The 12,305-nt window shown below is 42.7% G+C and overlaps 1 protein-coding gene across 1 annotated transcript in view; it reads right to left on the bottom strand.

The window, feature by feature from the left end:
- The window catches only part of GABRA3 (gamma-aminobutyric acid type A receptor subunit alpha3), a 153,559-nt gene that overhangs the window by 25,786 nt on the left and 115,468 nt on the right, over nt 1-12,305 (bottom strand). Inside the window, exon 6 of the mRNA XM_060137405.1 lies at nt 11,588-11,731. Coding sequence (XP_059993388.1) covers nt 11,588-11,731 — 144 coding nt within the window. The remainder of the gene's footprint in view (nt 1-11,587; nt 11,732-12,305) is intronic.

The following is a 12,305-nucleotide window of genomic DNA, read 5'->3' as shown; positions in this document are numbered from 1 at the left end:
CCCCACAGGAGCCCCAGGTAACTTTGACAGTGAGGGCCAAGTTGACTGACTTTCTGATAGATACAGGTGCAACATACTCTGTGGTAAACACCAAGGTGGCACAGAAAACATCTCAATCCATCCTGGTCACAGGAGTTTCTGGAGAAGTACAAAATCGTTTTCTTACAACCTCTAGAATGCCAATTAGGGGACCTCACCCTGAAACACAGTTTCTTATATATGCCAGTGTGTCCAGTCACTCTTCTGGGCCGAGATCTCCTTTGTAAATTAAATGCTCTAGTAACTTAACTTTTTCGCCAGGACAGCTTGACACCAGGGTCCCACCACAGTACGCTATAAGCCTACAGATGGCACTTATGGATGTCCCAGAAAAGGAGACAGAGCTCTTTCCCCCTGAGGTCTATGAAAAGGTGAGGCCACAAGTATGGACTGATGGCACCCCAGGGAAGGCCAAAAACACATGGCCGATACAAATCCCATTGAAAAGGGATGCTGGGACACCTAATCTAAAACAATACCCTCTGAGGCAAGAGGCCCAAAAGGAAATTCAGCCAATTCTCGAAAAGTTTTTGAAAATAGGACTGAATAAACCTTGTCCCCATATAACAGCCTTATTTTCCTGGTCAAAAAGCCAAACTCAGCAGGGTATTGCTTTGTCCAAGACTTGAGGGCTATTAATGATATAGTCCAAGATTTGCACCCTGTGGTACCTAATCCATACACTCTGCTTACAACTATTCTGGGAGAATTCAGCTGGTTCTCAGTTTTGGACTTGAAGGATGCTTTTTTCTGCATTCCTATTGCAGAAGAATCACAGCAACTGTTTGCTTTTGAATGGCAGGACCCAGAAATACAGGTAGTCTAACAGTATTGTTGGACAGTCCTGTCTCAAGGATTTAAGAACTCCCCTACCTTGTTTGGGGAAATGTTGGCTAGGGACCTTAGAAACTTAATATTGGATGAAGGACTTATACTCCAATATGTGGACAATTTGCTTATAGCAGGCCCTACATATGATAAGTGTCTATAAAATACCATTAGAACCCTAAACTATTTGGCCAATTGTGGATATAAGGTCTCCCAGAAAAAAGCCCAAATATGTAAGCAACAAGTCACGTATCTGGGCTTTGTCCTTTCCCAAGGACAGTGGGGTCTTTTGACTAACAGAAAATGGGAAATTGCAGGCTTGGGAACACTCAAGACTTGCAGACAACTGAGGGGGTTTCTGGGAATGGCAGGGTTCTGTCAGGCTTGGATCCCAAACTATGGGCTCATAGTAAAGCCCCTCTGTGAGGCTTTAAAGGGACATGATTTTGAGCCCCTTACTTGGACTACAGGATGCCAAACAGCCTTTGAAACAATAAAAACAAAGTCAGTCTCAGCCCTGGCTTTGGAACAACCAGACTTAAAGAAACCTTTCAAATTGTATGTCCATGAGAGATAAGGCATAAGTCTTGGGGTGTTAATTCAGACTCCAGGGAATAGCCCTCAACCTATTGCCTGCTTCTCAAGACAGGCTAGAACAGACTGTTAAGGGATGACCCCTCTGCCTTCGAGCTGTAGCAGCTACTTGTGACATATTTCAGGAAGCTGAGAAGTTTACCCTGGGGCAACCCACCACTGTGTATATTCCTCACCATGTCCTTTCTTTACTGGAGCAGAAAGGGGGCTATTGGCTGACTTCGGGGAGAATGGGAAAGTCCAAGCCATTCTCCTGGACAATCCCAACGTAAGACTTCAGGTCACTTCAGCCCTAAATCCAGCCACATTTCTCCCGATTGATGTTGCACAATCCCCAGAGCACAACTGCCTACAAATCATCAAGCTAGTGTATTCTAGCAGACCTTGGCTGAACCAGATATGAAATTGTTCACCGATGGAAGCAGCTTCATGGACCAAGGTAGGTGATGCACTAGGTATGTGATGGTAACCCTTGAAAGGATTGTTGAAGCAAAAGCCCTGCCCCCAGGGAGCTCAGCTGGGAAGGCAGAAATCATTGCTCTGACAAGAGCCCCCGCTCCTCGCTAAAGGGAAGCAAGTAAATATATACACAGACTCTCACTATGCATTCTCTGTGGTGCATGCCCATGGGGTGAACTGGAAAGAAAGGGGGCTTCTCACTTCAAACAATAAAGACATAAAACATGCTTCTGAAATCCTGTCACTATTAGAAGCAGTCCATAAGCCCTCACAAGTGGCTGTAATGCACTGCCCAGGCCACCAGAAGGGTGAGACTCATATAATAAAGGGCAGTCAGTTAGCTGACCAAGCTGCAAAGAAAGCAGCAAAGGAATGGGGTTAACAATCCATGATATGGTCACTTCTCCCACAGATCGACTTGTCAAAATACCAGTCAGTGTATTCAGGAAAGGAGAAGGAGAGAGCCAAAGAATGGGGATTCACTCTTGATCATACCTCACTTGGCTAGAAATGTAAAGTACAAGGAATTGTTTTGATTCCTGAGGCCCTCTTGGACACTGTGCTGCAGCACCTTCATAATAGTACCCATTACGGGAGAGATGACACCTTACAACAGATTCAAAGATATATAATGGGGCCTAACCTACAAAGGGCCATCCAGCAAGTCACTCAAAATTGCATGATTTATGCTAAAAATAACACAAAAACTGCTGTCACACTTCCCCAGATGGGGACTCAGCACAGAGGAACCTACCCCACCGAGGACTGGCAAATAGACTTTACTCAAATGCCTTGAGCCACAGGAAATTTCAGGTACCTGCTAGTATTTATGGACACTTTTTCAGGAAGGGTGGAGGCATACTGCCCCAGGACAGAAAAAGCCTCCAAAGTGGTTAGAGTCCTCCTTAAGGACATTATCCCCTGATCTGGAGTGCCTAACTCCCTTCAAAGTGGTAATGGGCCTGCTTTTGTCTCTAGCATAACCCAACAAGTGGCTAAAGCACTGCAAATGAATTGGAAGATACATTCATCCTGGAGACTACAATCAACAGGAAAAACCGAGAGAATGAATTATACATTAAAAAGGAGCATTGCTAAAATATGTCAAGACACTAATTTAACTTGGGATAAGGCCTTGCCAGTTGCCCTGCTATGGATCACAGTGGCTCCCAGAAGCAGGCTTAAATTGAGACCCTTTGAAATAGTGTATGGTAGGCCATTCCAGGTGTCTGCCCAGGTGGGAGAATCTATAAATGCTCTGAAAGATCTAGCAGTTGCCAATTATGTTAAAGCTCTGGGCACTATACTAACCTCTGTTCATGAGTTTGTTGCCAGCAGGTGTGCCCATACAACTGAGGTAACGTTACATCCTTTCCAGCCCAGAAACTGAGTCCTCCTTAAAACCTGGAGGGAACAAGGGACTGAGCACCAGCTGACCGCAAGGTGGACAGGACCACATGTGGTATTACTTATCACACACTCATCTGTCAAGTTAGCTGGAGTAAAGCCATGGATTCATCACACTCGGCTGAAAGCAGCACCACTGTCATCAGAAAATGACCCAACTCCTGACAGGCCTAGAGAGCAATGGGTTTATGAACCCTTAGAAGACTTAAGATTGCTCTTCAAAAAGAGTAAGTATTGGGCTTCCCTGGTGGCGCAGTGGTTGAGAGTCCGCCTGCCAATGCAGGGGACGCGGGTTCGTGCCCCGGTCCGGGAGGATCCCACATGCCACGGAGCGGCTGGGCCCGTGAGCCATGGCCGCTGAGCCTGCGCGTCCGGAGCCTGTGCTCTGCAACGGGAGGGGCCCCAATGGTGAGAGGCCCACGTACCGCAAAAAAAAAAAAAAAAAAAAGTAAGTATTGAGATTAAAATTTCATTGTAGAAGGAATTTCATCAGGTTCAAATGGTTGTAGATAAAAAGAATTGTATTGCTTACTAACATTTTTAAGGAATATTCTCGACCCAAAACTGATCAATTCCATTTCACAATCACCTCCTCATCTCCCCTGTTCAGTGGGAAGTAGCCAGAAAAATCGTCACCCCTTTTCCCACAAGATTGTGGAATGGACATTGACAGTGGGGAATTGTAATAGTGGTGGGGCAGGCGTGAGCTTTAGCAGCCCCGCTCAGCCATTGGTCAGTGTTGCAGTGGGCCCCTCCCCCAGGTGAGCAACTGTCAATGAGCGACCCGTCAGTGGTCCTGCTCAGTCATTGGTCAGCACTACAGTGGACCCCTCCCCCTCCCCCTCTACTGTATAAAAGGAGCCTCCATAAGCAACCAACCCAGCCAGCACCTTGGCTTCAGACTTCTAGCCTCCAGAACTAGGAGACATAAATCTCTGTTGTTTTAAGCCATTCAGTTTATGGTACTTTGATATGGCAAACCTAGGGTTCCCTATAATGCTCTACACCTATATATTCCATTACCCATTAGATATCACCACTTGGGGATCTAATAGGTATCTTGATCTAACATGTCCAAATCTTAGCTCTTACTGTCTCCATTTCCTACCCCCTCCAAACTATCCCTTCCAACAGATTTTCCTATCTCAGTAAATGGTAGCTCTCAGGAGCACAAATCAAAATTCTTCAAAATCTTTAACATCATCGACCACTCCCTCTCCATCCCTCGTGCATGTTTCCATGTGTGCATACACAAATGCACACACGGGCACAGATACATTGACAGTTCTTCAAAATATATTTATAATTTGAGCATTTCTCACCACTTCCGCTGTTACCACTTTGGACTAAGCTACCATCATCTCTTACTTAGAGTACTGTAATAGCTTCCTAACGTGCCTTGACTCTGTACTTGTCCCCTTCAATGCATTCTTAGCATACCAGCCAAAATGAGTCTATTATAATAAAAGTCAGATTCAGTCTTTCTTTTGCTTAAGGCTCCCCAATAGTTTCCCATCTCTCAAAGAGTAAAAGGCAAATTTCCCCAAAGAGTCTCCAAAGGTCCATGCAATCTGATTGCTCTACTACCTTTCTTGTTAGAGCTTCTTACTTTTCACCTCTCTCTCTCACTCTCTCTCTCTCTCTCTCCCCCCCATTTGGTTTCAGTATGTCTCCCAAATGAGTCAATTTTCCACTTTCCTACCTCACCCACTCCCTTGTACCTAAGCCTAGGAAGCACCATCTGGTTAGCCAAAGCTCAATATATAATCCATATTGTGTGTGTATTCACATTCTAGCTTGTTTATGTGAACATGAAAAATACAAGTAGGCTTAGTTTTAATTTAGCAAAGAACTATCATACAAAATTATAGAATTTCTTCATTACAACATTGGGATTGCTTTTTTTTCTCTCTGCCGCTTTTTCAATCCTTTTATTTCTTTGTTCCCCACCCCCTCCCCCTCTCTCCTCCCTCTCCCCCTCTCTCCTATCTGTGTACATTTCAACTGCTTTCTTTCCCTGTCCTTCTGTTCACTCTTTTTCTCAGCTGAGGAGGCACTGAAGATTTATTTTTAACAATAGTTGGACTTTGATTAGCTTGGGGAATTTCCTCCCCTTCCGCATATTAGTCTCACACCCCTGAATTCCTTCCTGTCTATTAATCCTATATCTGATCATGTCAAATATTTAATATTTATGAATATTTATTATATATTTTATATAAGTTATATTCTGTAGATCTGAAAGGAAAGCAAGTGGACTTTTCAAGAGCTTATCAAATTAGCCATTGTTTTAAATAACTGAATATATTTTCTTAAGCCTCTCCTTTTCTATCCTTCTTTCCTTCAATTTCTATCTTGTTGTTTCTCTTCCAAAGAAGCAAAGAGAGTGATTTAAGATCAGGAAGGTGGTGGAATAGGACGGCCCCAGCTCTAGTACCCTGTCACAAAAATATGGTTTAGCAGCTACCCACAGAAGAGAACACCTTTGTGAAAATCCCAGATCTAAGAAGTAAAGCTGAAGCAGCACCCATCTGGGGCATGAAAACCAAGAAAAGTGACATTAGAAGGATAACAGAAGTGGTATCAATTTGTCGCCTTCTTCCTTCCCCCAGGCCAGCTCAGTGCAGCACCTAGAGGGTACCTCTGGGTCTATGGTTTCTCCAGTGGGGAAATGAGAACCCAAGGCAGATATACAGGTTTCCTGGGCATTCCTCTGGAGGCCCACTTCTGCTTTGCCTCATGGGGAACGCTCTGGGAATTGGCAGGGCCAGATAATTTGGGGTCAGCTAGCACAAAGGAATATGGCATACATTATAGCCAACATTGTGCAAATCTTGGAGGTGGTATCAGGTCCCCTGCCAGCATCATCGCCTGATCAAAAGTACAGTCAGCAGTCTAAATTCAACTGCAAGGGAACCCAACCTCTGAGAGCAGCCCACAGCTCTGGCATACAGAGGAGTAAATACAAAAGCCCCGCCCAACAGCGGAGCTCAAGCCAACTGCAGAACTCTAGCAGAGCCCTCTTCCAGTGGCAGTGAGCCACGCAATAGGGCCACGTCCCTTGGTGGCTGTTGCCTCACTGCACCAAAATGGTGACCTCAGGGGTCAACTGCTGCTCTGGCTAAGCAGTCATGGGGTTTTGGCACCCCCCCCCCGCCCACAGAATGGCATCTGCAGGTGGGTCAAAACACACCCGCCACGCTGCTCTTATTTTCTGATTTGTCTTCACTTACCTATGTTCCAAGTCTAAACAAATAATATACACAATGACAGTAATGAGAGTTTTTCTAACAAATGGTCAAATTTCTAGGAAAGATGCAAAAATAAGATCAGGCTCCTCTTAGAAAATTAATGTAAATATTGCAAATAAGGGAAAATGGAGTCAGTGCTGAAGTAGGGAACAGTGTGAAGAACTAGCCACCAATTTAGAGAAATTTCATTCATTTATTTAACACATGGTTGAATCTGGAGCAAAGAGCAGGAGCTCTCTGCTTAGAACTACTTCATGCTGAGGACTGACAGCTTTCAGAGAGAAAACCACTCATACAAAACAGAACACCCACAGATTGTGGGATTTTCTCTGGCCCAACTTCCCATTAGTATGTTGGACCCCACATAGAGGAGCATACCAGAATTCAGAAAGGAATGCCCATAATTTATAGTCACATGAAAACAATATACATTTATGTGAGGTAATATTTATATGGTTTCTAAACCAAAGCGTGTCAAATAATATACAGCAAAAAGTCCACCTCCTTCAAACCATTTCATTTCTCCTTCCTTTAACTACAATTAACAGCTTCTTGTGTATATTCTAGAAATACTATTCCTATACTAATATATATCCTTATAGTCTTTGGTGGTTTTATATTTGCTATTTTCACTCAACAGTATATCCTGCAGATATTCCCATTGAACTTCCTCATTCCTTCTTACACCTGCATAGTTTACTGATATACACTGTATCATGTTTACAAAACTAATTTGCTATTATAATCTAATATCTGCAATAACCCTACTTTCAAATAAGGTCACATTCTGAGGCACTAGGGGGGCAGGATTTCAACATATCTTTTAGGGAGACATAATTCAATCCATAACATCTGCATTGCCAAGAGTGAAGGGAAACTGGCATGCTCATACACTGATAACGAGAGTGTGAACTGTTTCACCTTTTAGAATGGCAATTTGTCAATATGTATTTAAAAAATTTTAAATGTGTCTACTTTCTGAAAGAGCAATCTCAATATTTTGTTTTTTTCCTTGGCAGGTAATTACATAGGAACAAAATGCTATATGGAAAAAGAAGGTCTTTGCAGTGTTCTTTATAGCATTAAAACGGAAAATAATCATAGGTAATTGGTTAAATGGATTATGATCCAGTAAGATGAAGATATTATTGAGTTTCACAATGAAATGCTATGCTTCCCACTGATAGCAACACTTATCATTGTCAAGAAGGCTGGCTGTGGCCTCAGATGATGGCCTTTTAATTTTCTTTTTAAATTTAGAGTAAAACTAAAACAGGTAATAATTAATATATGCCCATTCTAATTGTTAAAATATTATTACTAACTACTTAGAACTAACAACAAAAAACAAATGTTGGTGAGGATGTGTGGAAATGGAAACCCTCATGTAGTCTTGGTGGGAATGTATACTGGTGCAACTACTATGGAAAACAGTATGGAGTTTCCTCAAAAAATTAAAAATGGGGGACTTCCCTGGTGGTCCAGTGGCTAAGACTCCACGCTCCCAATTCAGGGGGCCCGGTTTCAATCCCTGGTCAGGGAACTAGATCCCACATGTCAAAACTAAGAGTCTGTGGGTTTCCCTTGTGGCGCAGTGGTTGAGAGTCCGCCTGCCGATGCAGGGGACGCGGGTTCCTGCCCCGGCCCGGGAGGATCCCACGTGCCGCGGAGTGGCTGGGCCCGTGAGCCATGGCCACTGAGCCTGCGCGTCCAGAGCCTGTGCTCCGCAATGGGAGAGGTCACAGCAGTGAGATGCCTGTGTACTGCAAAAAAAACTCAAAAACAAACAAACAAGAAAACTAAGAGTTCACATGCTGCAACTAAAAGATCCTGCATGCCACAACTAAGACCTGGTGCAGCCAAATAAATAAATAAATAGATAAATAAATAAATAAATATTTTTTAAAAAATAAAAATGGAACTACTATACGATCCAGCAATTCCACTTATGGGTATTTATCTGAAGAAAATGAGAACACTGGCTTAAAAAGATATATACACCTCCATCTTCACTGCAGCATTATTTACAATAGCCAAGACATGGAAACAACCAAAGTGTCTCTCCATGGATGAATGGATAAAGAAGATGTGGTATATATAGATACAATGGAATATTATTCAACCATAAAAAGAAAGAATTTTTGCCATTTGCAACAATATGGATGGACCTTGGGGACATTATGCTAAGTGAAATAAGTCAGACAGAGCAAGACAAATATTGTATCTCACTTACATGTGGAATCCAAAAAACAAAACAAAATGAACAAAAAACCAAGCTCATAGATACAAAGAATAGATTACTGGTTGCCAGAAGCCAAGGGTAGGTGTTAGGTGAAATGGGTGAAAGGAAACAGAAGGTACAAACTTCCAGCTGTAAAGTAAATAAGTCCTTGGGGTGTTATGTACAACACGGTAACTATAGTTAGAATACTATACTGCACATTTGAAAGCTGTTAAGAGTAGATCTTAAAAGTTTTCATCACAAGAAAAAAATTCTATAACTATGTATAGTGATGGACGTTAACTAGACTTCCTGTGGTGATCATTTCATAATACATACAAATATTGAATCATAATGTTGTACACCTGAAACTAATGTCAATTATATCTGAATAAAAATATATCACTGGGCTTCCCTGGTGGCACAGTGGTTGAGAATCTGCCTGCTAATGCAGGGGACACGGGTTCGAGCCCTGGTCTGGGAGGATCCCACATGCCGCGGAGCAACTAGGCCCGTGAGCCACAACTACTGAGCCTGCGCGTCTGGAGCCTGTGCTCTGCAACAAGAGAGGCCGCGATAGTGAGAAGCCCGCACACCGCGATGAAGAGTGGCCCCCACTTGCCACAACTAGAGAAAGCCCTCGCACAGAAACGAAGACCCAACACAGCAAAAATAAATAAATTAATTAATAATAAAAATATATCACTAGCTTGTGTGTACATTTTATTTGGATCCTGTACACTTAGTAACAAGAAAACATGCTTACAATATAAAATTACATAAAAAACAGCTTATAAAACAGTATCAATATTATGGCCCCATTTATATAAAAACATATTTATATTAAAAGTGCAAAGAGAACCTTCTTAAAGGTTACACACCAAAATGTATAATAATCAGTTAATGCACGAAATTCTTCTAAAAAGTTTTTTTCTAGATGGTGGAATTAAAGAATATTTTAATTTACATTTTTTGTTCCTCTGATATTTCTAATTTTTCTATCATGAACGTGTGATAAAGACTATAAACAAACAGTGGCTTAACCAAATGAAATGGGGCTGCTTGAATTGCTAATGATGGGTCTCAAAAGTTGATACCAGGTGAGCAGTGCTAAGGAGGGTTGGGGAAGTCAGGAGAGTGAACAGATGCTATAGCCCCAGGAATTCTCTCCCTTCTACGGAGTGGACCTCCAGGGCCCCTGGGTTACCTTTGGTCTCTAGGGGTCTGCCTTGCTGTGCTGGGATGCACAGAGCCTTCATCAGGAGCCTGGGTACTCTTTGCTTACAGGCTGGGGTGGGAGGGAGGGGAGGGTCTGATCTCAGATGGGAGGTCATTTGCAGCAGCAGCGGCACCCCACAGCAGGAGGTGGCTTCTGCTCAAAAATGCAAGGGTCACAGTTGGACAGTAAAAATACACTTTGTACATGCAGGCACTAAAGGTCCTCCTCCCTCTACCTGCTTGGAGAGAGCAGAACTGGCCAGGTGGGTACTTTCCCCTCACCCCCACAGATCAGCTGACCTTCTCCAAGAGATCATGTTCTCACAAACCTCTGGTCTTTTGAAACTCTGTATTGCCATTCTCAAGAATAGCCTTTCGGGCTTCCCTGGTGGCGCAGTGGTTGAGAGTCCGCCTGCCAATGCAGGGGACACGGGTTCGTGCCCCGGTCCAGGAAGATGCCACATGCCGCGGAGCGGCTGGGCCCGTGAGCCACGGCCGCTGAGCCTGCGCATCCGGAGCCTGTGCTCCGCAACGGGAGAGGCCACAACAGTAAGAGGCCCGCCTACCGCACAAAAAAAAAGAAAAAAAAAAAAAAGAATAGCCTTTCCCCACACCAAGTTCCAAATCTCTAAATCCTGTTGTCCTTTAAATCCATTTCAAATGCTGCTTTTTTTAAACATTCTAGCCCCTGGTCCTAGGATGGAGGGAGAACAGACCACAGACATACTGTAACACTATGAGAGGGAACAGCAGTGTCCAGCTAATGAAAAAAAGGACAAGAGTACCCTACTTCATTTATAATTGTGGATTCAGAGATCTTCCATGGAGACAAGTGTTGAAAGTTCCCACCCTTTCATGGCAAAAAATATTGTAAGATATGTGGGCCCCTAAGATATACTCCATTTTGTCAAATACCCTAAAGTTAGTTGGGATTCAGGGTGCGTCCTTCCTCAGGCCCCTACAACTGGCCAGTTTCCAAATAGATAGGACTTAAGGCTACAGAACAAGCCTCTAAATACCATTTATCAATATCCAAGGAAGAGCCATTGAGAGGACCTGGCAATGTTTGCCAGACACACTTGTTTCTGAAATGGGTGATTCACTTAAGAAAATAATTCCATGGCTCATTCCTGGACCTCCTGGCTGTGTTCTGGACTCTCCTGGGGTTATTACATTGCCACCTCTGTATTGGCGGAGTTAAGCAAATATCTTCATGAAAACTTTAGGATCAAAGTTTAGCTCTCCCACTATCATGGCTTCCCTCTGCTTTCTCTTCTACCACAGTCCAGCCCTAATGACCTCGACCTAACTCACGAAGAGACAGCAGGGCATCATGGTTAAAAGCATGATCTTGGAAGCCAATCTGCCTGGGTTCAGATCTTGGCTCTGACATTACATAACTGTGACATGGAACAAATTACTAAACATCTGTATGCCTCAGTTTCCTTAAGATAATAGTACCTACCTCACAAGACTGTTTTATTAACGTAAGTTATTATAAGCACTTAAAACAGTGACTGGTATGTGGTACAGGTTACAAAAATGCTTGCTAAATAAAATAAATAAATACCTGTACTAGACCGGATTATTTCTGTCCCAACAACATGGCCCAGCAGGTCATATTGATTCAGTCGAGAGCCATCCTGTGCCACTTCCACAGATTTGTTCTTCCCAAGAGTCCAAGAGTAAACTACTTCGGCTGTTGTATAGGCATCTAAGGCAGAAAAAAGTCAAGAAGGAGAAGTGAAGGGAAAGGAAAATGATTATCTTTGATACTAAACTTGCATGAGATTGAAATACAACTTCCATCCCAAAAGAGTTTTAGGTATGTGGTATATCTTCAACTGAAGTACATTTATCCATGCATGTATTAAGTACTTGTTGAACAATTACTAACAGTTTATGCTGGACACACAGAAATAAACCCAAAGTGGTCACTTGCTTCAATGACTCACAGATGAAATAATGTAAAATATCATACTGGGGATATTTTAAATTAAAAATGAAAAATTACAAATTAAAAAAGCAATAATTAATGATTACAGTTTTATTTTGAAATGTATTACCACTTTAATTTTGCAAACCAGAAACCTGCCACCATTTCTTCTGCATCAGGGTATTAATGTCAGGTCTTGTATTTGGAATTCCAATGTCGAGTACAGAATTTAGTACAGATTAATTTTAACAGGGGTGTGGGTAAGGAAACGGTGAGGGAATGAGGAGTAAGGTTATTTAGTTTTAGTCAGTATCTTAAAAGAATAGAGTTGCTTTCTTTCCAGACACAGATT

The sequence above is a fragment of the Lagenorhynchus albirostris genome, chromosome X, assembly GCF_949774975.1.
Source record: "Lagenorhynchus albirostris chromosome X, mLagAlb1.1, whole genome shotgun sequence".
Classification (NCBI taxonomy): domain Eukaryota; kingdom Metazoa; phylum Chordata; class Mammalia; order Artiodactyla; family Delphinidae; genus Lagenorhynchus; species Lagenorhynchus albirostris.
The sequence above is the reverse complement of the archived record's forward strand: the minus strand, read 5'-3'. Positions and strand labels throughout refer to the sequence as shown.